Genomic DNA, 27,684 nt, shown 5'->3' on the forward strand with positions numbered 1-27,684 from the left:
GGCTTTGCTCCTCAGTCCCTAGGAAATTCTGCCCAGAAATGCCTCAACAGCATGTGCCCATGCTCACACATAACAGCAGTGAGGACACTGACTGATACCACATCCAAGTAATTCTTGGGCATTTGTACTGCCCAGAAACTCAGGAGTGTCTCCTAGGTTGTGCACAAGAGGGATGTGCCAAGTGCCACTGGAAATCTTTGGAAATCTAAAGCTGGAAGGCTCTTCTGTTCTAACACAACAAAACAGGGACTGCTGGTGCATTTAACTACTCTGCAAGAGACACCTGGTGTTTATCCCCACTGCATCTGTCTCAGAAGAGGGGGATGTTGGCACAAGCATTACCTGCAGGGCCTTGCAGCACTTTCCCTGCTCATCTTCCTCCCCTCCCCCTGATATTGCAGGGGAAACAGCAGAGGGGCCTGCCCCAAGCACAGGGACAGCTCACCACAGCACAGGGACAAGGGGACACAAAGCCACATTCAGACAGAGCAGAGAGGAAGGAGTCTGAACAGAAGCACAGATCTGCAGACAGAGATTGTTGGCCAACACAGATGACAAATTTCCTTCTGTCTGTCCATAAACCACAACCGTGCAGTGGTGGTCTGACACATCCAAAGTGATTGCAGCCCTGGCATGTATGATGCCTCTCCATGAGTCAAATTCAGCACCACACAACGCTCAAGTGCCAGCTCACTTCAGGAACCTGGGTCACAAGTATCAGGAGTTTCCTTAAGGTTTGAGTAACCTCAAAGCTGCCTCCTTCTCTTAGGGGAAGGTCCAAGTACAGTCTTGATGCTCCTTCTGTATGTCCCATGGAGCAGGGGATCCTAGAGCAAACCTCCCCATCCTGTTTTCCCCTTTGTAGCCCTCAGGGGATATTCTCCAATGGGAAGTCCCCCTTCAGCCAGGGAAGGGAGCACATCTTCCCTTGTGCAGTTTACATATGATCTGGATTCATGTCTCACACCCAGATAGAGAATCCCTGATCTGACAGCTCAGGAAAATCAAATGAAGTGTCAACCCTCTTTCATTTTCCAGCAAAATAACCCCCATATGGGAGCAAACACAGTTTCCCCAGACATCTGCCACACATTGCAGAAAAATGCATTACAGACATGCCACTAAGTGTGAAATAGATCTTTAAAAGTTAAAAAGCTATTGGATATTTAAAGGATGTGTGACATATCACAATATGCTGTAAATGCATTTTAAAGAAATAACAGCACCTCAAAGATACTGTGGAAGGATGCAATTAATTCTGTGCTTTGAAAAAGAAATCCTGGGTTATGGTTTTCTGGAGGAGGAATGGTTTTTTTAAGTACCTACTTTAATAGTTAATTATGGCATTGTAGGGGAAACTTGAGGCTTCAGAGAGAGCTGACCTATATGGTGGAAGGCTGCATGCAGCTACACTGATAACACCAATTTTAATTAATCCTACCACAAACTCCTCTTCCTTCCAACACCCTGTCTCATTTGCTTAGAGCTTCATTTGATTGGCAGCTTGAGCTGAGACTTACATAGCAGGTATGACTGCTATGAGGAAAACCTAAGTTGAATGTCAATGACTGCAAATAAAAAAAGTTATTTTGTCTGTTCTTAAGAGTCCCAGATGGTTTTTTTTTTTACTAACATTTGCTGCTGGATGCTACAAAACACTGCTTCCACACTGGGCAGCAGGGTAACCCAAGACCCCTTTCACTCATCCTCTAATAACCCATCCAAATGGAGATAAATTAGCAGCTGCCATGGAAAAAAAAAAAAAAAAAAAAAAGTGCTCTGAATATGCTCAGGAGAGACTGTTTGATAAGACTCAATCCAATAAATGAAGACAGAATTAAGGATGAATGTGGAATCTCAGTTTCTCCCTCTCCACACCACCTTCACAGCACAACCTTCCGTTGTAGGTTCACATGTTCAGGTTTGTTTTTTTCCCCTCAGGGAGGGATGGCATCAGCATGGACGGTAATGTGACACCTCTTTAGCCAGGGAGCTCGAAGGGGTTTCCTCAGCTTCTCAGTCCTCCACTTCAGTATCCTTCCCAGAGTTTCACCTGATCCCTGCCTCCCAGACCTCAAATTACGCTTTTATTAATGGATAAAAAGACTGTTACAGTGGAAAAGTTGGACAGCTTTGGAAAACCATGCTACTAACTCATGTAACAATGGAAACTATGTCTTGCATTTCTTCGGTTCTGTTAGTGTTCTGGCCCTTGGATGAACTGCGTGAGATTCTTCAGAGATCCTGCTGGGCAGGAAAAGAAGGAAAAATATTACTCAGCACCCAGAAAGGAAGAAAACATATAATATGAAGAGGTTGTCTACACAGGGAAAGACAACAGGATCAACCTACAAGAAAATAAAAATTCAGAAACTATAACATGGGATGAAAAAAATGCTACAAGAAAACAGTGAGAAGATTGCTGTCTCCAAAGGACTTTCCTGCATAAAACAAGTGGGATAACATCTAGAGCCTCCTCCTCCACTCACTGAAATCCCACTTCCAGAGAGGGGTCCAGATGGGAAGATAAGAGCAGTTGCCAGCACAAGGCTGCTAAACAGTGGGTCAGCAAGCACAGAGAGGAGGGGAGCAAACTCCCAAGCTGGGAAGGATCCTCCATCAAGAAAATTAATCAGAAAGGAGCCATAGGGAAAGAAAAAAGCAAGAAAAAATTGCCTTGAGGGAAAAAAATCCTTCATTAAGAAATATCACAGTTGGCCAGTGGCACTGAACATCAGGCAGTACCAAAGGCAATATATTATTACTGTTGCACTTCTATGAGCCTGTCTTTTTTAATATAACTCACTCATGGCAAACATGTTCAGGGTCTGGCCTGAATCTCATGAGTGGACAAAGCAGAGCCTTCCAAAATCACCTACAAACCCAAGAGACTTACTCAAAGCAAAAACTACATTGCAAGTTGATAAATACGTGAACAAAAATAATTACATAAAAACTGCAGTACATCAAAAAACCTACTTTTCTCAAAGATGTTTTAGCTTGATTATTGCTAACAATTCTTGTTAACATCTGCTAGCTGGCTGGTAAATGATCTGTAGAACATTTTGTAGAAAATAAAGACATGGTATTCTTAGGGGAACACTAGAGTGAGGCGTTCTTGGCTGCAAAGCAAGATGCAGGATATAGGTAAAGACAGGGAGATTTCCTTTTGGGGTGTGTAAATGATGGGGCAAGGCAGATTTGCCAAGTACTGATGTTTCAGTATGCTTCCAAACAATAAGCAGGGCTTGAAAGATGAGCAGATATTTTGGATCTTTGATGTGAGAAACTATCAACCTCTGCATGGAAGAAAATATTTCTCCACCCTCAAATATTGAGCTCCTACATCTTTCATGCCATGAAAGAGAACAGCTGCTGTTTGTTGCAAACTGCCTGTTCCAATAGGGAGGTTAATATTTTACCATGTGTTTTCTTTCCTTCTTTCCCTTCTTGCCTGTTGATGCAAATCTCAGAGCTGGCATTACAAGCACTGGATTCAGCAGCTTTCTCCTGGATGAATTTGTACTGATGTTAGCCTTTTAAATCCATGACTCTGAGAAGAGAAATCCCCCAAGGAGTACATTTGGTTCCCTCTGCCTCTCCCAGCATTCAGCTCCTACAACCAGTCTTAAAGCCCTTGTAGTATTTCAGCAATTTTTTGCTACCCTGGGGAAGAAGTGACAAACAACACCAAGTTATTAAAGTCAGGATGACACAGCCCTCACAAAGGTCCGGGGGTCTGGAACAAGGCTGAGACAGCACTGTTGGGTCAACTTTTGCAAGTGAATCCTTGAGCACCTTGCCCAGCTGCCAAGTTGGGGCACCGGGCCAGGAGATGCAGGCACACAGCTCGCAGCCAGCATGCTGAGCTCACATCTGCCTGTGCCAGCCCACAGAGCCAGACCTGGCTAGCAGGGACTAGCACCAGCTACAGCCCAGGGAAGGCCAGGGCCAGCTGACCCAGCAGCAAGTGTCACCCAGGGTGGCTCAGGAGGAGGCCACCTCCAGCAGCCTGGCCCTGCTCCCACCCCTTGGACTCTGCTGCTCAGAGATGAGCTCAGTGCTCCTCACACTGACAGCTTAGGATGGGGGTGTCAGAGGTGCCACCAGCAGGTCAGAGAGCACAGGAACACAGCAGCTGAGCTGGGCTTGGAATGCTCTAAAGGGGGATGGAAGCAGCCTGTGAGTACAAGGAAGAAGTAATCCCACCCTGCCATGTAGAAATCCCTTCCAGAGAGAACAGAAATCTGCTATTTTCACAGGTAAACTCACACCTCTGCAGAGCCCTAGCCATTTCCTCATTCTAAATAAGCCAGTGGGTGATGTCCTCTGTTTAAATCCCACCTCCAGGTCTCCCTTTAAGGCCTGACCCTTCACCCCAGGGAGCTGGGTGTCCACAATGCTGGCCAAGAGAGGCACTCAGCAGAAGGAGCCAATTCAAGGGCAGGAACAGTCAGTGCAGACAGGCTGCTCACAGCAAAGCCCAGGAGTGACAGCAAGGGAAATAATAAAAGAGGGGGGAAATGACAAACTGCCACTGACAGAGAGGAAAAGGGATAGACAGGGTGGCTAGTCACAGGGGAGTCTGCTAGAGGAGCTGCAGGGACTCAAACATCAAATCACACTCGAGGAGGGGGAGCAATGGCTTCTTTTATAGACTGAAGCACAGTAGGTGATGACAAGAGGAGACTGGGGGAGAGAAAACTAAAGGAAGAAAGGATAAGCAAAGAGTGTGATGTATCATTAGCCAGGACAGATTTATCTTTCCTCTTGGATGAATTGCAGTACGTAAGTGTAAATGGCACCATTGTCTCAGGGGGACAGATGGTCCCCACATCACAGCTTGGCACGTCCCCCATCCCCCCTGAGGGAGCTGCTCCCCTCTCCAGGCTGCACTGATGGGCATGGAGAAAGCTGGAGAAGGGAAAGGCCAAGATGAACTTTCCATCTCCATCCCTACATGCTAACCTTGCAGTCAGGACGGGCAGGTGAGAGCTGTTCCAGCCCCAGCACTGCTCACCAAGCCCCCCAAAGGGTGTGCAGGCTCTCCCAGCCAAGGCTTGCACTGCCATCACACCAGCTTCTCACTTCACAGTCCTTGATGGCAGCCAGAGACCAAGCACTCGTGCTGATTGTCCCAGGTCCATCAGCTGCCTTCAATCCCATTGATTTCAAGGTTTGCTGAGATGCCTGCCAAGGTCAGCAGGGATTTGCATCACCTGTTCCCAACCTAGATAAACTCCATGTATCATTCCCCATCAGCATCTTACGTCTTCATCTCCACACTTCACCTCTCAAGTATTATGCTCACAACCCACAGCTCCCATGGTCTAGGGTGGGAAGAGTGTCAAGTCCTCAAATAAGCAGCTGGTCAATTTGTTAGTGGTTAATTCACGTTGTTATAACAAGACATGCAATTAGAGGTCTGGTCAGAGTATTTTATAGGTCTTGAACTCAAAAGGAGCATTTTTATTGCCCTTTCTATTCCTACAGGAGCCCCTTTGGCACTCTAACACACCCTGCTTCAGTGTTCACAAAGGCTGAAAAAGGCAAACTGACCATTTTTCAAAGAATAAATGGTTCTCATCTCCAAGGCAAAATATATTCCAGTGAATAAGCACAATATGCTCCAGAAAGGTTTTTCAGCATTTGTTTCAGTTCAGGAATGCACTCCTCAGAGGGATGGGATGTCCCTCAGCACAGGCACTGTTACCATCCCTGCATCCCAGCTGAGCACACCATCCCTCTCTTCTGGCCTAGCAATACCAGATAGCCCCAGCTTGCCACAAATACACGGTGCTGTAAGGCAAAACAAGACCAATGTCCCCAGACCCACCTGAAGAGCAATGGCTGGTGCATACACGTTTGTTCTTACTAGGTATAACAGAATAACACTGATTTACACCAGTCAATTTTATGACTTGCATGCTCTCAATTTTATGACTTCTATGCTCTCTCCCCTGCTTCCCTGCATTTTCCACATTCATTGGCCATAAACCCAGCTGCCATATTAAGGCATCTCATCAAAAGCTGTTGCAGTAAGAGTCCTAGCCCTGCTTTCCTAAAGCATCAGGGCATGTAGGAGGCCTACAAGATCTTTTATTGGGTTTGAAACATATTAGGGAAACAGGACACTATGAACACACAGCAGGAATACTCCTCTCCTAAACCACAGGCTCCTCTGTGCTTTGCTGTTATAGCCCCTCCTCCAACAGTAGGAATCCATCCTTCAATAACAGCAAAAATGCTCAGAGCTTGGAATGAAGACAGTAAGGATGCACCACGAATTTTCAGCTTTATTTCCAGCTGTGTTAGACCCTGTGAACATTAAATCTTCAGTCAGAGCCCTGGTTTTGTACATGCTGCTGTCCTGCTTCATTTCCAAACCATGGTCTTTGAGTTCTCACTATAAAAAAAAGCCTCCAGGGATTAAGCTAAAGGGATGGGAGGCAGGGATTTATCCTGTTTCAACATTTGTGCTTAGATACCCAGGGCCATCTTGCAAGCCAGCCAAATTTAGACCTCATCCCTTTACATCTGCCCACTTGCCTGAAATTGCATACATCTCACATACACACAACCCAGCCAATTTCTTACAGATCTCGAGCATGCAAATCCCCTTCAAACATATCCATCCCTTGTGTGCTACTAATGACAATGCAGGAGTTTAAACTCCATTTACACCACATCTGACTGTGCAAATGGTTCCTCTAAACTTCCCTCGTAAATTTGCACATCAAATGACCCGCACTAATGGCCCTCCCTCGTCACTAGTTTTGTGGAGACAACTTCCTTCCCAACTACTTGTGAAGGCCCTGAGCTCTATCATGCTTCCCCTGCCACCTGTCTACCAACCACAATCAGGAAACAGCTATGCTAAGAAAAAGCTGGAATTCAGAGAATTACTTTTCCCCAATCCAGAGTCCAGGTGAATGGAGTTCTTCTTCTCCCACAAAACTAAGATTACCCAATATTTCATTATGGAAGCATTAAGATGTTCAGACTGTGCAGTTTCCAAAACTAAACCTGCTCCCTGTCTTTCCCTTTGCCTTCTTCTAGAGCAAGTTATGGATGGTTATCTGGGAAACCAAAAGCATAGCAAACTTAAATGCAAATGCTGCAGCCTGCTATCCAGCAACTACTTCTTTGCTAAAGGAAGAACAGGAACTTCCAGAGATCTGCTTCACCCTCTAAAGAGAGAGGCTCAGCTAGGCACACTCAATTTCCTGCTGCAGTCTCTCAAATACGTACAGAGACCTTGGATGGTTTTCAGACAGGTGGAGTTAGATGGGGTAAAGCCTATCAGCTTTCCAAGGGGAAAATTAACAGGGAAATTAAGGGTCAGCTCACAAGGGTAAGACATGTCTGCTTTAAGGCACATTGCTAACACAACAGGGGAGGAGAGCACTTGGTGATAGATTGATCCACTGCATTCAGTGCCTTCACATATTAATCAAGATAACCAACAACTGACTTATTAGAAGTGACCCTTATTTGCTAATAGCAAGCTCCATTCCAGCAGGGAGGCTGGCAGTGGCAGAAAACCCAGCAGAGCCTAAAGCAGTCTTGCTCCCTCAAGGCTTGACAAGCATCTGGCACATGCCCATGGGAACAGCAGTGTCCCCAGCCCTGCACACCCTCTGCACAGCTCTGCCATCTCAGCTGCCCGTGCAACAGGAGAAACTGCAAAGTTGACTCAGGCTGTTGAGGAGTGCAGAGGGGTCAGATAACCCCTCACAGAGAAAAATAAATCATGCACTTGGTGGGGCTGGGGTGTACAGAGATATCTCCTTGGCTGGAAGGAGGGCGCAGCAGCAACACCTGCCAGGTTACCTAGAATCATACAGAGCTGTAAAAAGTCCTCAATAAATGCCAGACTCCTCATGTGTCTTCTGAGAGAGGCTTTTTAAGAGAGACAGGAGAGCTGCCCTTAAAATGGAGACACATGAACAACATATAATTTTTTTTTTTTCAAATCTGCACCTAAAAGCTGATACTGATGACCCCAAAAGCAGAAAGCCATGATCCCCAGTCTCAAGAATGATCAATGCTGCTTAAAATTCATAAGCCACTCAATTTTTGATGTATTATTACACTTTCTGGTCACATTTCCAAGCTTCTCTCTACTTACTAGAGATGCAGAAAACCATTATTTTTATTTATATATACAAACACACGTGAAAAAGAAAAGTAAAATTCAAATTATTACAGGAACTCAGACCTTAAGACAGTCATCAACTACTACAAGATTTGCAATAAATTTGCAGATTATGCTTATTATATAACTACAGCCAGTCATTAAGAACAGTGTGTCCAGGATTTGACAGTCTACAAACTTAAGGCAGAAACAAGCACAACATACAACAGAATGTGCACAGAGAACTTCACTGGACAAACCAATTGCCCAAACTGGTATCTGACATAGGCATATTTTACATGTATAACACATTCACCCAAAGCTTAATGAGCAGTGGGGTTGTTGCCCCCTTGACCACACAGCACCCAAAAAGCAGAGATTCTGGCAGCCCACAGTCCCCATGCACTGTGGCACCTCCTGCCTCTGCCACCAATGAAAGCACCATTCCACTCACACATTTTTCTTCTCCAAAATTTCATTTTGCACTGGCTCTCAGGGGGCAGTGCCAGCAAGAAACACCACTATTGCCATCACCAGCCATCCCATGCTGCACTGACTCATACATAAATTATCCCTGTGGGGAATAAATGCTGAGGTTTCCTCTGATTCCAACCAAAATTCTCAAGGCCAGTCCTGTTTCCTTGTGCACAGAGCACACGGTCCAAGCTGACAATGCCATCAGGGAAAGCCACAGGAAAGGTATCTCCAGAAGCAAGGTGGGATTTTGGCAGCAGGCACAGTGGCACAGCCCTGTTCAGTGGATTTCAAAGCTAATGAGCTACAAGGCAGCTCCTCAGTGCACACAGTCGTGCCACAGCTGTAAGAAGTCACCCTGCTCAGTACTCTGTGAAACACAGCTCCCAATAATAAAAATTAAGTGTGCACATAAGCTTTGGCTCATCTGGGATCTGACCTGCTGCTCCCACACCACTGAAATCAGCTGGAATTGCAACACTTCACTGCTTGAGAGCAAAACAGAAGCCCAAAGGGCCAACAGCTTCACCAAGGGGGTGGTACATAAAAAGCAAGGAGATGACAGAGCAGTGAACTGCAGAGCCTCTCATGAGAATCCATTTGTAAGGTGCCATGTGGCATACCCATTATTTAGTCCCAAACATTTTATAAATTCATAAGATAAATGCTATGCAGTTGGTTTAGAAACATGTTTTTTAATGCCTTTCATCCTATTCCCCATCCAAGCTTGACTTCAAATCCTACATGACAGAGTTTAGGTTTAATAAAAGGAAAAAAATAATCTTCCAGCCATTTTCATAACCACATCTCAAATAAGGACTGTATTAACATTGTAGCTGCAACAGCTCCATGATCTACAGCTCCAAGTGGTCCAGCCTTCTGTTACCAAAGCACAAATTGACCTAAACAAACCAGCTGGCTGGCTGCTCATGTGCTGCATCACAGCAACTCCTTTCTAATCAGGGGACAAGCCAGGCTCCAGGTGCTTGTTGAACTGCATTGCACACCCAGCTGAAACAGCACTTACCTGTCTCTAATAAAGTAGATTTGGAATAAATTTAAAAAATAAACCTGCTTCCAATAAACTAAAGTTATTCATGCATTCACTTGAGCTGTAGGTAAAGCCATCCCAAAAACATTCAAATCACCAAGCTCAAAAGCATCAGGCTCCTTTTCACCACTCACTACAACAGCAAAAACACAGCAAATACTCCCTTTGGGGACAAATACATGGACTTTCACAGGCATCATAGTCCTGTTCATAAAAGGGAGTTAGGATCTACAACTTTTGCAACAATAGCATCACACATCTCTACACAAACATGCTTCCAGAAGCAATTTTAAAGCAAAGAAATGAGTGGTTCTTTCTCCTATTACTGCACTGCAGCAAAGCAATATGGCAGCTGTTTAATAGCACATAACAAAATCGCAGGACCGCTCACAAAAGGAAAAATAATCTCCAGGAGAGGGGGATTTAAGTAGTTAGAATGCAATTACCTAAATTGAAATTTGGTGGTTAATGACCGCGTGCTTAAAAAAAATTGTTACATGGCCCTTAACTATCAGAGCTTCCTTTTTAAATCTCATTGACAGTACTTCCACAATGGCAGTCATGAAGCTCTAATCCAGGAAAAAATTCCACAAGAAGATTAATAGGCATTTAATGAATGCCCCATCTTTTTGCTGAATCTTCACAAAAGGCCAGGTGTTGACCTATGACAGTGGCTCCTCCTGCCCCTGCTTAGCTTAAGCACATTGGACACCCAATAGCTCAGTGTAACAAGGATGGAAAGCAGGCAAGCATATCAATTCCTAGAAGAGATGATTTGGTTTTCATAGAAGTGTCTCTTATGAAGGGTCTGATTCCCAGCCAGGCATCTGCCACCAGGCCATGTAAATGTATCCTGTCTGTGGTGCTGTTAAAAAAAAGTGTGATGCCAAGAGCATATGATTACATGTAAAAAGCCTTCAGGGTGCAAAAGCAACCCCTCATTTGAGGAAAAAAAAAGGTAAACATTTATTTCATGAGCCTTTTAAAAAGAGAAGCACAAGGGGTTGAAAGGCAATCAGAGGAGGGGTTGAATCCTCACCTCTCAGTCTCCACTAGTCCTGCAATCTCCCAATGTCACGCAGCTGAGCTGAAACCTCAGGTTTGACACAACCCCTCCAAAAGGTTCCAGCAGCCCCACCACTGCCCTTCACTCCCTGGTGGCCACATGTAAGGTCAACAGGTGATTGGATGAGGCTTTTTCCTCCTTTGTCTAGTTTCTAATAAGAAAAAGTCATTTTACAAGTCAAAGAACACATTTGTCTGCAGATCAGGACAAAAGTAACACTTAAAAACTAAAACAGGCCAATTTCTTGAATAGTAGTTCCAACAACTTAAAGCAAACTCCTTGCAATATACCAGATTGGAGAGACTACTTTGAGTGACTTTTTAGCCAGCAATAAGGACAGGCTCCTCTTCCACCACAACCTCCTTGCCTCATCCAAAAGCAAGCCTTCATCCCAAACCCACGCTGTTGCTCTTCTTTCACTTCCCAAATCCAGCCTTTTATCGTGACAAAAATGTCTTGGGCTTTACTCTGAGTCCTGTTCTGAGTCCTGCTCTACCACATGCTGGGACAAGATTCCTAGGACATAATAACTAGCACAGGCACACTGTGATAGAAAAGCAATGCATAATTCAATACAAAGTTTTAAAATTTTATAGAGCAGCCAGTGGAAAAGAAAGCAAAATATCTAAATCTCCAATGTGTTCCCAGCCATAACCTGTGTTTGAGACTGCAACCTCTCTTCAGTGGCTTTTGAACTTTAAGACAAGAGCTCAGAGCTCAAACACAAACCTTTACCTACACTTGAAATTAAAACAAATCTCATCCATTTAAGGTCAGCTGCTACTGCTGACACTACTTCAAGTCCTCACCCGGGGTTAGGCTCTTAAAGCTGAAAATACTCTTGGAAACATTTTGCTAGGCTCCACTGTATGCACAGACATTCAGATTTAGTCTATACATCAGAACCAGAGCAGGCATCCTCATAGCTAATACCCACCCAGCTAGGAACTAAGGAACTTCCTGGTAGAAAGTGCTGCCAGTTGAGATTTCCAGCTAGGAAAACATTCCCATAAATCTCAGACCAACCTCTCTGATAACTCATCTTCTTCTCCATTTCCTCCACACCATCCATGATCCCACAGCTCAGGGAACAACTGCTCTTCTCTACCTGGCTTTTATACCACTGGAGCCACAGGGCACACTGGCAGGCTCCTGCTGATGAGCTGTGCAGGTGGATTTCATTGGAAATTAAATGCTGCAGGCATCATAGACTCAGTGGCAGGAGGGTCCCTGCAGCCCAGCAGTGCCAATGCATGAGTGACAACACCTGTGTGTGATTGCTGACCATGGAGGGGAGGATGTGCCCACGTCCCAGAGAAGTCTCCCAGGCTGTGTGGAACACACACTCCCCTGTTCAGTGCTGGCCAGACATCCCAACAAGGCCCTGGCAGGACAGTGACATGTGCTACATGGAAAGGCAAGGGGTCACTTGGGTTTCCGTGCAATCAGGGTGGAGAAGGAGTGGTGGTTCCCTCACTAAGGCAAGGTGAGCTCTCAGTAAAGCCTCTGTTTTCAGACACCTCCACTGCTCATGGCAGTCTGAAAAGCTCCTAGGCTGGCAAATCCTACTCTGTCCCAGGCAAAAAGGGAGCTAGGAAGGGGAAGAACAGGCTTTCTAATGTACCTCTCCTCACACCTCCACTCTCCCTACTCCCAGTCCCTGTGCCTGGGACTGTCAGTGGCTCTTCCTGAAGTCCCTTCTTTCATAATCAATGTCCTTTAATCACACCAGCAAAGGTTCTGTTTAAACACAAGCAATGAACAAAGAAGGTTGTTAAAAACGTAATAAAAGTTATTCCTTACCTGCAAGGCACCCCAGGAGGGCAGGCTGAGGGGAGGACGGGGCAGGAGGGAGCCAGAGGCAGGGAGGGAGTAGGGGCAGCTCAGAAAGGATATGGGTTGCACACCATTTTGATGCACCAGCTCCGTGGGCTGGTGGTCTGCTTCAAGCAGAAGAAGACAACAGGGGCCAGGTCTGGGTAGGGGACGTCGGGATCCGGAGGGGAGGTGACTTCTTCATCCTCGCCCAGCTCCAGGGAGGAGGGCGGCTGCTCCGGTGGCGTTGGCTGCTCCGAGATGCCCAGATCCACAGGCTCCAGGGGGCAGCTGGCAGGAGTGTGAGGGGGCTGAGGGCCTGCAGGCCAGGTGGAGGCAGCCTGGGGGACGTACTCTGCCATGCCAGCCACGAGCGAGAACCCCTGCAGGGGAGGCAAGAAAGAGACATTAAATCCCACGAGGAACCAGCAGCAAAAGCACAGCACATCTGGGCTCTCCTAGCAAGTGCAGAGCAGGGGAGAGCTGCAGGACTGATGGCTCTGACAAGTGATAAACCACTTGGTGCTGAAGCAGTTTTAAGCTCTTTTCTGCCAGTCACCTCTCCACCAAGACTCCTCTGGCTGCTCCCCTCCATCACCATTTAAACCCTCCCTGCAGCCCCTGAGACCCCTGCCAGAGAACTGCATCATCTCAGGGGATGCTGGCCCCTCTTCTGGAGACAGCCTGAGCACCAGAACAGAGCACAATGCTTTGAACAGCATGGGCCTATCCTCACACAACAGAGCCATCCTGCCCTGGCAGTCCCTAACAGAGCCCTGCCAGCTCCAGGTGCACTTTGCTGGCCCAGCTCTTCTATCCAAGGGCGCTCTGGGCTGGCCCTGAGTCTCACCATTGCACAGGCTCCATCAGACTGACACTGAGAAATGCATGCCAAACCCATACACAGCAGCCACTCATTCAAGCAGTGAGCTGTAACACAAGCAGGATTAAACATTAGGCACCTTTTACTCGAGCTTGTTGAGCTCTCCTATGCTGGAGCAGTGGAAACACCACGAACACGAGCTGCAAAAGTTATTTCCCTAAACAATGGTCAGAGGGAGTGGGTAGGCATGAGAAGAGCAGGTCTCAAGCTCACTGGCAGCCTGTGCTGGTTTTGGCTGGGGAAGGGTTAATTTTGTTCACAGTAGCTGGAGCAGGGCTGTGTTTTGGATTTGTACTGGAAACGTGGTTGATGATACCCATGATTGAGTCACTGCTGAGCAGGGCTCACGCAGCACCAAGGCATTTTCTGTTTCCCACATCACCCCAGTGAGCTGGGTGGGGGTGCACAAGGAGCTGGGAGGGCTCACAGCCAGGACAGCTGACCCCAGGTAACCCAAGAGATATTCCATATCATATGACATCATTCTCAGCTCATAAAGCTGGGGGAAGAAGGAAGAAAGGGGGACATTTGGAGTGACAAAATTTGTATTCCCAACTGTGATGGAGTCCTGCTTTCCTGGAGATGGCTGAACACCTGCCTGTCCATGAGAAGAAGTGAATAAATTCCTTTTTTTTGCTTTACTTGAGTACACAACTTTTGTGTTACCCATCAAACTGCCTTTATCTCACCTTTTTGCCTTTTTCTCCCTTTTACTCTTTTGATTCTCCTCCCATTCCAGCTGGAGGGCAGTGAGTAAGGAGCTGTGTGTGGCTTAGCTGCCACCCAGGGTTGAACCACAACACTCTTGCGCACTACAGAGCAACTACACCAAACTTTTACTAAAAATATCATTTTGCTGCCTGGGTGCTGTGCATTCAATAGCAGAGTGGAAGTGACTTCTCAAATTGAGGGGAATTACATAAACTCCAAGGCTTGGCTTTGGAGGGGTGTTACAGGGACACTCTCAGGAAAGAGAGCTTGGCCAATGACTGCTGGTTGCCTTCCCTTCACCCCGCTGGCATGCTGAACCATCTGGAGTGCCCATGCTGCAGGTGCAGATTTAAAAGCCACACAAGAGCCCTCAGACACGCTGCAGAGCAGAAAGGGATGATGAACAGCAGGAAAGGATGTGTCTGTCCAGACCCCATCTCCTCACATCCTGGCCATAGGTTATCCTCCCTGGCACTTGTCTCAGCTCTCTTCACTTTAGGCTCACAAAGCCTGTGAGGGGCTCTGTTCACGCTGCTCTGCCTCAGCAATGCACCCTTGACATTTCAGCCCGTGGCCCTTTTGATGCTCACACTGCTGGATCTGTGATCTCCAATGCTCTCCACACCACTCATCTGCCAGACTTGCCAACCACTCCACCTCAGGTTGCAGTGCCCCATGGTTCCCAGATGAGACCCTGAAACCTCTGCCTACCTATCCTGTTTCCTCAGCCTCCTGCTTCCAACAGACACTTTGATCCAAAGCTTTGCTTGTTCTTCGAGGCTTGGTATTTGTCAGAATAAAGAGCAGCAAGTGCAGGGGTTTAGAAAGCAGACACAGTTTCCCTGAGGGGATAGCGGAGAGACTCTTGGAATTCATTATCCCAAAGGCCTGCAGCTATTGGAAAGAACAGATACCATGTCTCCTAACTGGTTTTGGGATGCTGCTCATAATTTTTTAAGCCCTGTGAAAAAATGTACAGTGCATCCTTCTCACCATCTATCACTACTGTTTTCATAAAAACTTTCAGCAGATTTTTGACTCTGGGCACCCATGCAACTACTTGTACCACTTTTTTCATTCCCTATTCCCACCAGCTCCCCATTGCCTGCTCTGAACTGGCTCCCTTGCAGTCTATTAACATGCTGTGGCTGAGCCCAACTTCCCTCCCATTACAGCACAGAGGAGAAAGATTAGCAGAGACAGCCAGGAGGAATTACTTATTATGGTGCTCAGAGCATGCACACTGATGAGGGCATGACAGTTCCAAACTGCAGCGTACAAAGCTTCATAATTACCAGTACAACTGAGAGAAGGAATAGGAGAAACAACCTCATCAGCATTTCCCTGCTTTCCCTTCAGCAAGCATCCAGGGCCTCTCCTCCATCTCGCCAGTGCTGGATGCAGCTGGGACTCAGGGATGCTGCTCTGCCCATGTGAAACGCACATGCACAAACTGGATAGCGTGCTTATCACACACAGCTCATCACTCTGATCTGTGTAGCTCAGACTGACTCATTAGGGCTCATATGGACACAGGGCCAGGTGAATCCCTTTGGAAGTCCTGAAGCTAAATACAGTCCTTGAATGACAGCTGCCCCACTGGAGACGTGAGTAATACCCATTACCTTCCTAAGATTAAATCCTGTTCTGCCTCCCAAGGCTGTGATCATGATGTATTTCCTACATTAAGCAGGATTAATATTCTGTGTCAAAAGAGAGGGAGGGGAAAATCAAGCACTGGGGCACTTCTGAGCTCTTCACACAGTAAGCCCTCCCATCTCAACTTTAAAGAAGAGTAGAGTGGTTTTCCTGCCTGAGATAGGTCCAGGGCTGTCTCTGCTACCATTTCAGATGTGGGGGTTGGAATGAGCTATTTCCCCTATTTTTGTCAGGCTACAACTCATGCAATACTAATGTTTTCTCTGGGCTTGCAATCTGGGGCCTTCCCTTGCTGTAGCATTGCTCTGTAACTTCGTTGGAGTCAGCCTGCTACAGTATTTCAACCCAGGGGAGCCCTGTTTAAATCAAAAAGAGGAATGAGTTTGGCAAATGCATTTATCTGCATACACAGAGAAATGTGCATCAATGGAGAGGGTTCTTACCCAGAAAAAAGGCAGTTATAGTAAGACTCAGCAGCACTATAAATCTCCAGAATGTGTCTTTGGGATGCCTCTAACCTCCCCTTTGTGCAAGTGCAGCTTACTGCGACAAGGGCAATACAGGAGGACAAGGATCCAAGATGAGGGCTATGGGGTGGCCAGATGCATGTTCTGCTCACTCAGCCTTTTGCTCAGGCAAGCCTAACCCCAGAGAGTACAGCAGGCCAGACCCACTAGAAAAAAATCAAACCCTCCCCAGCCTGGACTTATCTTAAATGTCCCCCAAATACACAAAAACATTCCGCTGCAAAAGTCACATACACTGGAGGAGTGATGCTACACCAGCCGCACTTCCCTCCCAGGGGAAGGGAAGTTATTTGTGGGCTGGCAGCTCCTCCTGCTTCTCTCCCTGCACAGCCCGTGCCAAACCCTTCTGTGGAGCCAGGTCTTGAGTCTGCACTGTCCGTGCCCAAGGACCATTTGAAGCCAGCAACATCCTGAGCTGAGCACCCACTGGTGCTGCAGCCTGCACTCACACCTGCCCTGGGCACGTGTGCTGGCACGGAGCTCCTTGCCTTGGCAAGCACTAGAGAGGCTGACAGCCTCTGGCTCAACCCTGCCCCAGAGGCACCTGGTCCTGCCAGACTACTGAGCAGGAAAGGAGAAGGATGCTCTAAAACAGCAAGAGAAGGCGTGGACTTTTAGAGAAGTGGAAATTGGTTAGGAATAAAAGGAGAAAATATCACAATGCAGGAGAAGTGCTACAGGTTAGAGGTGTGTGTCCAAAAAGGCCGATGTCACCTCCTGCCATGCATTGCAGAAGTCTCAGCTCAGACACACTCCCCCTTTAGGGCTTCAGCTGGCATCCCAGGGCTGTCAGTGCCATGAGCTGCCATGAGTGAACCAGCCCAAGGTGTCCTGCAGGCACCACAGCCCAGCCACAGCAGCCTCCATCTCCTCTCTGCCCCCTTGGCAGGGGGCTGACAGGGGCTGTGGGTGAGGGAGGGCTGACAGGACCCCTACAAGGCTCACACAGCCCTTTCTGAACTATTGCAGCCTGACAGTGAAAGGGCCTTCTGCAGCCAGCCAGGAGAGAGAAATACCAGAGAGAGGTCCCCAGAGCACTGTCCCAGTGCTGGAGAGAATCCACCCAGAGCCCAGTGGGATACAACTCCCCTCTCACCTGGGCCCATCCTCAGAGCTCACCTTCCCCACCATCATCCCTAACCCTGTGTCCCCTGCCAGCCCACACTGCCTCAGAGCTGTCCCTTCCTGCCTGTGCACTGCTCACACAGACAACACTGGGGTCCACGTCAAAAATGAAAGTGCAGACCGCATTTCCTTTAAATGTAAACACAGCACCTCCCATTCTGAGGGCACACAAGTCCTTTCCAAACCATCCATCACCATCAGTCACCCATTACTCAGAAGCAGTAGGAAGCACAGCAGCCACTCTGTCCTGCTAACACCCTTGCAGAAGAGGGACAAAAATGACAACCTCCAGCTGGTGCTGCTGGGGAGATCAAGATGGTCCCATCAGCTGGAGCAGCACCTGAGGCACACGTATTTATTCACCCTCTCCAAACATCCATCCAAAAGTTGACAAGCATCTGGGGCACAGCTTTTGCAGTCAGCTTTGCACAGGCCCAGACTCGTTTAAGGAGGTGCCTGCGTGTGTGGCATATTTGGGCAGGCGTGTGGGTGACCCCAGCCGGAGCTGCGGGAGCCTCCCGGGCTCTGCCGAGCACGGCCGTGAGCCCGCCTCTGTTTGCTGCTATAAGTGGCAAGCGTTACCTTTGATGCCTGTGTCTGGCTGCAGGGATGTGTTAGTCATACAGGTTTCACATTTGGAGCGTTTGTCGTGGTACAATGTAATTAGTGGTACCCAGCTCCCTCTGTGCATGTGTTCAGCTGGCACTGGCGTGTTTCTCTGCCTGCTCTCATCTGCCTCTGTGTGTGTGTGGGGCTGCACAAGTGCCAGGAAGGAACAGGGTCACTTTTCTTAGCACTTAATTTGAAACAGGAGCTCTCACATCTCCAGCATCCCAGCACCTCCACCTGCAATGGGATGTGGCAGAGAGCCAGCACAGAGTGTTCCAAATGGTGCCCAAATCCATTGCTTGGAGATGCTGGTGCTCCCACAGGCCCCTGAAGCACAACACCCATGGCCTGCACGAGAGCCAAGGTCTCCCAGCCTCCCTGCCGTGGTCAAATGCCCATGACCTGCTGCATTTGCAGCTGCGTGCTGATTGATTGCTGTGCCTTCTTCCACACACGCTATTACCCTCTGCTAGATTTGCTTGAGTGCTTGGCAGCCTCACCCTGGTCATTTTGTACCCCTACTCCCATTAAGGACAGGGAGCAGAAGAAATTCCTGCATCTCACTGAGCAGGTGAAGGAGCAGTCCTACCAGCACAGGACAAAATAAGCAAATTGTCTGTCCTAAAGCCTCAACAATGCCCTGCCTTCAACCTGTACTGCATTTGCAGCTGTAGAAAGAGCAAGCTCTGATCTCTTGGACACTCCCACCCTCATCATCACAGTCAATGTCCAATGTATCAGTGTCCAATTCCCTGTCGTGTTGCTGGGACAGCCCCATTCTGTCCATACCTTTGGTCCCTGGCACAGCAAAGTGGGGATCTGCTTGCATTGCTAAGGAACCTTTGGCCAAGCCAAAGGAGATGTTATGGAGACCAGTAACATAAATTTTGCTGGAGAGATGGAGGGGGTCAAAGTAAACAATGAGAGAAGAAAAGGCATAGGGGTAACATGGTCACTTTGGGTGTAGGCAAATGAAGGAGAATGAAGTTTCCCATTGGAAAATCCTGACCTGACCTTAACTATGTGGAGGGTTTGAGACCCAGGTGAGTGCTGTTGAGGACACTAACCTTATCCCACTACTTCCCAGAGGATATGCATACTTGTTTTCAACAAAGTATTTTCATTTTTGGTGTTCCAAGTGAACAGACTATGAAAATCTCCTTCTGGGGATGACTCCTTACTGCAGCAGATCCATCTCCATGTGGAGACTGCCCTGGAGTGAGTGTTTTCCCTTTCAAACCCACCCTGCTCTCCCAGTGCACAGCTTTGCTCTGCACATCTCCAGCGATGCCTCCTCCTCCTCCTCCTCCCCGTGAGCACGGACACCTTTCACTGGGACAATTCCTGCCGTGTCCTCTCGCTCAAACCCGCACTCAGCCAAGCCGCGCATCCTTAGCGCTGAATCCTCGCTCGTGGATGAATGTCCCCAGCCCGCGGGGCTCCGTGTGGGTGTCCCCCAGCAGGCTGTGCCGGGACCCGTGTCCCGAGTGTCACAGCCCTGTGGCTCCTGCTGGCCCTGTCACACTGCGAGGCCATGTCTGATGTGCCATCTACTGCCATGTCTTGTGGCCTGAGCCGTTCCCTTCCCTGTCCTTCACCAGAGCCCATGTTTCACATTTTTGATTGCCTCCAGATGCATCAGCTTGCGTTTTTCCTAAGGTTAATATCAGTAAGTTATTTTCCACTCATCTTTCTAACCTTTGTGTTATTTTACTGCATCTCCACTGGCAGGCAAAAACCTGGTTTATCATCACCAGGGAAGTCATTAATGTGCTGTTTACACTCTCCTTCAGGTCAGCAATGAACATGGAAATTAAGTCGGTCAGATGAGGATGATGAAGAGGAAGATAGTGGTGTCATAGGCTACCAGCAATGATGGCTTTGGGGCCATCCTCACACTTTTAGCCCTTCAGAACCCAGATCCTGAAGTGCTAGCAGGAAAGACAAAACTTGTGAATATCTCAGCTGTGCCTCCAAGAGAAGCCCACGCCGGGAAAGCAGAGCTGCAGCTCCTGCCCACCACCAGGACAGCTGCCCCAGGCTGCAGCTGCCAGCACTGCACCTCTAAAGTGCACGGAAAAGGGCATCTGGGGCTGCTCCCACACGGGCTGAGCCAGCAGTGAGAAGCTCTGCTTCGCACTATCCTTCCTGTATCAACCTCTCCACCCTTTTCATCTCAATCCCAGTGCCCAATGCAGTGTCCCCTCAGGACCTGCTGCAGTGAGCAGGAAAACAGCAGCATACAAGGAGTGGGGAGACCCCAGGAGACTCCCTGGTCCCTGTCACAGCACAGAACTGAATGCAACTTCCCACTTCTGCACAAGCATCCTCGCCACCTCCAGACTTTTTCCCAGCTCACTATCACCACTCACATCTGGAGAGGAGATTCCCTGGGGTGAAAATGGAAATGGGGAGGTGGAGACAGTAAGCAGCACATCTAAAGGGAACACGATATGAAGAGCTCTGGAGAGCATCAAGGGTTACATGTACAACCTCTCTCCTCCCTAAAAATTACTGCTCCCCCTCAATCCCTCCAAAGGAGATAATCTGCATAAACACAGCTACGCATTTGGAGCAAACTAACTCTTGGCAAAAACAAAAACAGGAAGGGAGCTAAAGCTATGTGGAGTGTGATGATGCCCCAGGCTCTGCCTCCAGAAAGAAGAGAGGATATGGGAAATAAATGTAGCTCTGAAGATGGGAAACTTCTAGAAGCAGAGATGAGACAAGGTTGCTAACTCTTCTGCAAAGGCCTACAGACTGTTCAGTGTCAGGTCAATAGATGGACAGTCCATCACAGGACTTGTGATGGTTCCCCTGCATCCCACATGATCTGATTACTGACACTGCTGCTCATTTACATGAGCTTAAAAGCAAAAGTCCCCTTCTCTCCCTGCTGTCACCAGGGGAAAAAAACACAGCTGGGACAGTTGCTTGAATAACAATCACTGAAAAGCAGCAAAGACACCAGTGCAAGCACATCTAACCACAGACCTGAAAGGGACCCCTATATCCAAGCTAAATCCTTGCCAGAAAACCCAGTCTGAAAGAGTCCATAAAGAGTTACTCTGCCCCCTACCTCCATCCATCCCCTCTGCCAAATTCAGAGTGGGTTTAAAGGCAAAATAAGGGGCAAAATGCGCAAGGAAGACAAGCAATTGAAGGCATCAGCACTGCCAATGTCTCCAGTCAGAGGTGAGAATGCAAGATAGTGCTGGGCACACTGTACACATGCACACAAAGGCAAACACACACATGCAGCAGCAGAAACAGGATCTCAACCACTCCTGACAATATGACCTGCAGGAAAATCCATTCCTAACCTCTGTCCTGGAAAGCAACTTAATTGAGCCTGCCAGACAGACACTAAGGCTGCACCTGAGCAAGGATTAACACCACTAACCCCACCTGTGCACTCCATACAGCAGTGTTTTTGTAGCCACGGCCAAACTCTGACACCTCAGAAAAAGGAAATATAAACCTTCCCTGCCCTCTGCCCCCCATCCTAATGATCATACCAGACAAGCACTTTCAGCAGCCACATCACAGCAGTGAAATCTCTGGCATTTGTCACCTCACCAGCTACCCACAGCGCAGGTCAGCAGCTCCTCTCCACCCTGTTCAACCCCACGGCCCCAAATCCAATAGTTTCATAAGGATTTGCCCTTTGCTTGCCCTCCAGGGATGCCCCCACGGAGCTTTACATGAAGGCACAAGGGAGTAGGATGTGGTGCCCAAGCTGCAGATTGATGGTTATGTCAGAAGCAGAGACCAGCAGTACCCTTGGGACTGTTTGTTGCTTTCTTTTAATACACGCACACATTTGAGAAGAGGGTAACAACCTTTGCCTTTGAAGGCACCCTTCCAATCCTGCCTTGATCACACAGAGATGGGGCTCCTGCACTGCATTCTGCAGGTGCTGGGAAGCACAGGCTGCTGCAGGAAACCCCAACAAGCAGGATTCCACACCAGGAGCCCACAGGCTGCAAGGACTGGGATGGATCTGCAAAGCCCCCCTGACTCAGGCTGCCTTGGCCCAGAAACCACCTCCCTCCCATGCCACCACAGCAGCACACACCTCCAGCTCAAGGCAGGAGAGGAGGCATTTTCTGACATCTCCTCATTGCAATTAGTCCCTGATACACTGGGCTGATTGCTCTTCAGGGCACACTGCGGTGCTTCAAACACCGAGGCCTGACAAGCACCGGCAGAGAGAGTTTATTACAAAGTTACTGCGTTGATTTATGCAATTTGAGTTATGATTAGAGGACTTAAATAAATTTTCTATCAGTATAAGACATTTTTCAAACCCCTATGTGATTTCTAGGAGCTTCAATACACGCACTTCAGACACAGATGAATAAACCAATAAGCTGCCTATATCAGGTCATTATAAACAGCAATGTACCTCTGCATAACTGACAAGAAAATTCTGCTTTCCAAGAGCAGTTTGAGGTTTTACAGATCTTGAACACCCTTCAAATCAGCTCTATATTATCCCATCTAATATTTTTTTTTTTAATATAACTAAGAAATGGTACTACATGATCTTGCAGATGCACCTGTACCACTTGATTTCTGAACCCATCCATGGACTCAGAGGTTCTAGTAAGGCTCTGGGCAACTGCAGAAATTCACCTGCTTGCTTGAATGTGCAGGACTGGGACTTCACTTTAATAAAAGATTAAATTTATTTTAAATCAGTGCCCCATTCTTTTAAAGATTCCTAACACTGTGTGTGCTTTTCATGAGTTACCAGCTGTAGACACTTGTTCTCTTTGAGAAAAATGAATAAAAATTAGTTTCAACTTTTTTTTTTTCCACTAGGAAAAAAAGCTGACCAAGCATGTGGCTTCTTTGCAGCACAGCCTGAAATTGCAGGCTTTTCCCAAAATCAGAGGTGGCCAGGGCTCAGCACAAGCCACCCTGGTGTGGGACATCCTCCTGGTGTGCCTTGCAGGGCTCTAACATTGAGCAGGGCTGTAAGGCTGGCACCACGTCACACTGGGCATGGACACATGGGGTCTGCAAAAGTGGATCAGGCAGCAGAGATGCAGCCAGGTGGGATGTGGGTTGGTGGAAAGGAGCAAGCAAACAAGCCCAGGACTAGAGGAGATACCAGAACTGCAGCCTGGGGCACAGGTGCATTATTGGCACCTTGAGGGTGCTCAGGACTGCACCACCAGGGAAGGTGCTGCTCTTGGTGGGGACAGGAGTGAGGACACAGGAAAGCTCACCCAGCATTGTAGGTGCACTGTGACAGACCCCAGGGTGCCCAGCTGATCTCCTCACACCCCAGCCAAGGCCACAGACAAGCTCTGAGCTCCTTGTGAGACAGCATCCCCCTCACATGATGCTTCCCCTCGCTCCCTTGATGGCTGTGGACACCCTGGCCCTGCATCAGCCACATGCACAGCCTGAGAACACTCCCAAGGCAGCAACAAGGGGAGATTTTGAAAGATAAAACATGAAACAGGTTGGCATAACCCCCTTTATAATAGGCACTGTCAGATTGATCCAGGCTTCACAAGGCAAACCCCTTAGATGTGGCAGATCAAAGCTGCTTCTTTGTCCCCCTGACTCTCCTCTGAGATATTCACTACCAGATCTCCTGGCAAGCCACGTGTGCATCTCCTGGTGCATGGAGGTGGCCAGTGTTCAGACAGTTTTCCAGTGAGATCTGCAGGGAAGCTGCTTGTCCCCACCTTCCTGCTGCAGCCAGGGCCCAGGCCTTGCCAAGCAGGCACTGCCCCCGTGCCCAGGCAGCCTGGTGCAAGCGCCCCGGCCGTGGGCAGCACCCCAGCGCCGTGCCCAGATCCATCCCTGCCTGGGCGAGGATGTGGCACCACACCTTCACTGACAGGCATGCACTGCAGCCCTTCTAGGGAGCTCACATCCATGGCCATGCCACGAAACTATTTTGTTATTTAATGGAGAGAGGAATAACTGCTCTCAGACCCCTGCAGGGAGCTGCCTCCTGCCTGAGGCTGTGTGCCTGCCCAGACCTCAGGGAAGGGGCAGTGCTGGCTGGGGGAGAGCTGCTCACAAGGTTAAAAACATAAAGGGGAACGGGGGCAAAAATGGGGCTCTTGGATTCTCTTTGCAGTGCTCTCAGTTAAAAGTTTCTTTGCAGATAGGGTGTTGAGAAAAGAACGTACTTGAGCATTTCTTTCCACTGATAGAGAAGCTTGCATGTCAGAGTTAAAACACTGAGGGGTAAGCGAGATGGAGGGTCAGCAGACCCCTTCATTCTTTGAGGTAATAAACCCTCAGTCACCAGCCCAAATCTAAGATCAGGAGCTCTGCAATAGCACACAGAAACAACTGACAATTTACATAGCAGTCCTCCAAGCGACAGGGACACAGAACCAGCAGCAGCCCCCAGATCAATGAGATAAACACCTCCTATTAGCAGAGAGAAAATGCACAACAAGTTCTGCTTTAGATGTTTACCATTTTCCTCTGCAATAATTTGCAGGGAAATTATATATATATTTGGGGCTTTTTTTTCTTTCTGGCATTTTATTTTTTTCAAGCCACCGGTACTTTTCACACAGCTGCTGTTACCAAGAAGCAAAAGGTAACCATCAAGAGGGTTATGAAAACCAGTGCTGGCAGAAAATATGCCTGATAATTGCCAGTCAACAAGGTCTAACATTATTTCTGTTTCTCTTCTTCTCTAATTCTTCTGTTTCCACCCCACTCCACCCCCTGACTCCAGCCAACAGCTTCCAGTGATGTACAGAAGATGATGCATTTTGCTGAATTAAAGTACATCCTATTCCATGTCCCTTTTCAGGATGTTGCACATGCAATTGAAACGCAGTAACAACCATAAACAAAACAAGAAAAGACAATTTAGGAAACCTGAATCCAAGACCAAACTCTTGCTTTGGAAAAAAAACCAAAAAAAAACAAAACAGTACCCCAAACCCAAGAAGACCCTAAACAGTGAGAAGGTTTTAGGAAAAGTTACGTATTTACAAGTCTCAGGCAGTTACCTCTCCAGGGAGGAGATTTTGTAACCCTCCCTCTTTCCCACCATCCTTCCCCATCATAACAGAACAAACTAACCAGGGCTAAATTTGAAATTCCTGGAATTATTCACACTCCTTGTATCATTTACAGTCATGTATAAAGAGCTGCTGATTATCTGTGAGATCCACATCCCCAGCTGCAATTGCTCGTGGACATGAACTACTGGACACACAGTTGTTCCCTTTCCACCACCACCAGTGCCCAAAACACAGACCAAAATCAATCATTGCTACTTGTTGGGTAAACAGAGGCAGTTTCACATACATGGGCGCTGCACTCGGACATACACGTACCACCGGACATGCACACAGAAACAACTTTCCTCTCTGGAAAAACAGAATTATTCCCATTACAGACATGTCTACCTTCAGCTTTTACTTCTGCCGGAGGAAACAGGTATGAAACAGAACAGGAATGATACAGGTACACGGGTGGGCACAAGTTTTCTATTAAAAGGACAGCAAAACGAGACAGACACAAGGTTAGCCAGGTGTGCATGCGTCTCACCTACCTTTGCATGGAAAAGAAATCTCCGAGGGAGAAGTCTCCAAGTCAGAGAAGCAAAATAAAATAATAATGAAGATGCTTTGAAAAAATTCCCCCGCCAAGATAAAAAAAAGGCACCCCCACCTCCCCCCCTGCACACAGGCACACTCACACGCAGACACACACACCTCGGTGCCCGGGGTGGGGAGAACAGGAGAAAAAATGATCAGGATCAGCTGAGTGATGGGGAGCAGAGAACCTGCCGGCGAGGAGCGGGGAGTTGTGTTAGATCCGTGCCTGCGAGGACTGAGCGTGTGCAGGAAGGAGATGGTTTAAAAGGAGAATACATGGTAAGAAATTGTGGCTGCTCAGGCTGGAGTCTGAAGCTCTGGAGTCAGAGCAAACAAAAAGAGGTTAAAAAAAAGGACCTCTTCCTTCACAGGAGGGCTTGGGGGGATTTTGCCTCTGTGTGTTTTTCCAGGCGAGTGTTGTTGAGAAGTGACAGAAGCTTCCTTCCAAAAGGACCAGAGAGAGGGTCAGAATAATTGCAGGACGCTGAGAGGTGATGGAGGTGTGGGTGGGGGCAAGGTAAGCTATTCCATGGTGGGGAAGTGAGGAGGAAGGGCTGGTGTGTGGTTTCTGTCTGTCTCGCTCTCTCTCTGTCTCATGGTATGTTCACCACCGGCTTATGGAGCGAACTGCACAGAGAGAGAGAGAATAACTGTACAGGCAGAGAGAGTGAAACACCGTCCTTACAGTGACACCAAATGTCTTTGGGGGAACCTACAATTACAGGCACAGAATGCAGGAATTCTTACAACGCAGGAGGAAAGGCAGAAATCTCCTTGCACAGCATGACACACCTGCATCCACAGTGGGGTCTCAGGACAGCTGGTTTGCCCCTGCCTTCAGCCCACTCATCCTTCCTTTCTGGGTGAGCACTGCCCTCACCATGCTTGCCTTTCCTTGGACTTTTAAGCATGTGTCCCTCCACAGATCAAGCAGGTTAGAGAATTATCATTTGGGAAGAGTTAAAAAAACAAAAAACCCTCCCCCCAAAAGTCCTTCCCTTAAAACCAATCCCTCCTCTCCGCCCCATCCTACTTCCAGATCTGTTACTGGAACTCAGGGGGTGGGAACAACTCTCCACAAATTAGTTTCCCGTGGCACTTTGTGAAGCCAGGGGAAATGAGGGGGATGGATAATGTGCAGGAATCCCACCTTCCAGTGGCTGGAACAGAGTACAGCCTCCCCAGCCTCATCCAATGGAGGCCCAGCACGTCCATCTGCCCCCACTGGTCCCATTCTGGGGCTGAGCAGCCCTGCCCCATGTGAGCACAGACCCCTCATCTTGAAGCCATCGCACTCCTGAAGGCCTTTCATGGGTTTTTCCTGTTCAGGCCAATAAAATTCCACATGTTACAAGACATGGAGACATTCTTCCTTCTACTATGGGCATATATTGCAAATAAGAAGCTAAAACAAATGCCCAGCTGCCAGCTAGGGTATGACACAACAATGCAGCCCAGAAGTTCCTCTGCTTCATTGCAGGTTCCACAAAGCCTCTCCAAACCTTCCTCACCAAGACAATGTCCACTCCAGCTGTCACAGACTTTGCAGTGCATGGCTAGAATGGCTGGGTCAAGGTAATGAACACATCTAAACTACAAATGGCTGGGAAACCAAGCACTTTCATCATACTGAGAAACAGAACCCTTGGATGTGAACTCTCCACAGGAAGGCAGTGGAGCAAGCCCACCTTCTGGTAAAGCCAAGACCACTCTGGCTTTACCTTGAGGTAACTCACACATGTTCACCACCTAGGGTGAAACACATCCTGCAATTTATCTCATGTGGCTTCGGTTTGCTGTGCCAGGGACTTGAGGCAGAAGTCAAGGAGCTTCTAGACACTTGTATCACATAAGCCAGGCTCCTTGGAGCTTGAGCAACATGGTTGGCACCATCACTGTCTCTCAGGAGGCCCTTAAAAGACTTTGGAACAAAGACAATGGCTGTCTGCTTTTAATGCAACACTTTTGTGCTTTTTAAAGTGTTTAATCTTGTTGCCTCTCCTGAGAGGTAAACTCATCCCTTAGAGGATCC

The 27,684-nt window shown here is 48.0% G+C and overlaps 1 protein-coding gene and 1 long non-coding RNA gene across 8 annotated transcripts in view; both read right to left on the reverse strand.

Annotated features, from left to right (window-relative positions):
- The window catches only part of LOC135442499 (uncharacterized), a 57,987-nt gene extending 46,133 nt beyond the window's left edge, over positions 1–11,854 (reverse strand). Inside the window, exons 1-2 of one of the 2 annotated variants that reach the window (XR_010438674.1) lie at positions 11,755–11,820; positions 10,702–10,879 (exon numbers count right to left, since the gene is read on the reverse strand). This is a non-coding gene — a long non-coding RNA (uncharacterized LOC135442499). Of the gene's footprint in view, positions 1–10,701; positions 10,880–11,754 lie in introns of both variants that reach the window. The other variant, XR_010438675.1, reaches the window with a different exon arrangement.
- Positions 1–26,223, reverse strand: part of CACNA1I (calcium voltage-gated channel subunit alpha1 I) — a 163,141-nt gene extending 136,918 nt beyond the window's left edge. For 3 of the 6 annotated variants that reach the window (XM_064702365.1, XM_064702366.1, XM_064702364.1), the window contains exons 1-2: positions 25,607–26,223; positions 12,625–12,926 (exon numbers count right to left, since the gene is read on the reverse strand). In XM_064702365.1, coding sequence (XP_064558435.1) covers positions 12,625–12,905 — 281 coding nt within the window. In that variant the 5' untranslated portion in view covers positions 12,906–12,926; positions 25,607–26,223. The remainder of the gene's footprint in view (positions 1–12,624; positions 12,927–25,606) is intronic. The other 3 variants (XM_064702362.1, XM_064702361.1, XM_064702363.1) reach the window with 3 other exon arrangements.
- Between the last annotated feature and the right edge of the window lie 1,461 nt (positions 26,224–27,684).

The sequence above is a fragment of the Zonotrichia leucophrys genome, chromosome 1A (assembly GCF_028769735.1).
Source record: "Zonotrichia leucophrys gambelii isolate GWCS_2022_RI chromosome 1A, RI_Zleu_2.0, whole genome shotgun sequence".
Taxonomy (NCBI): domain Eukaryota; kingdom Metazoa; phylum Chordata; class Aves; order Passeriformes; family Passerellidae; genus Zonotrichia; species Zonotrichia leucophrys.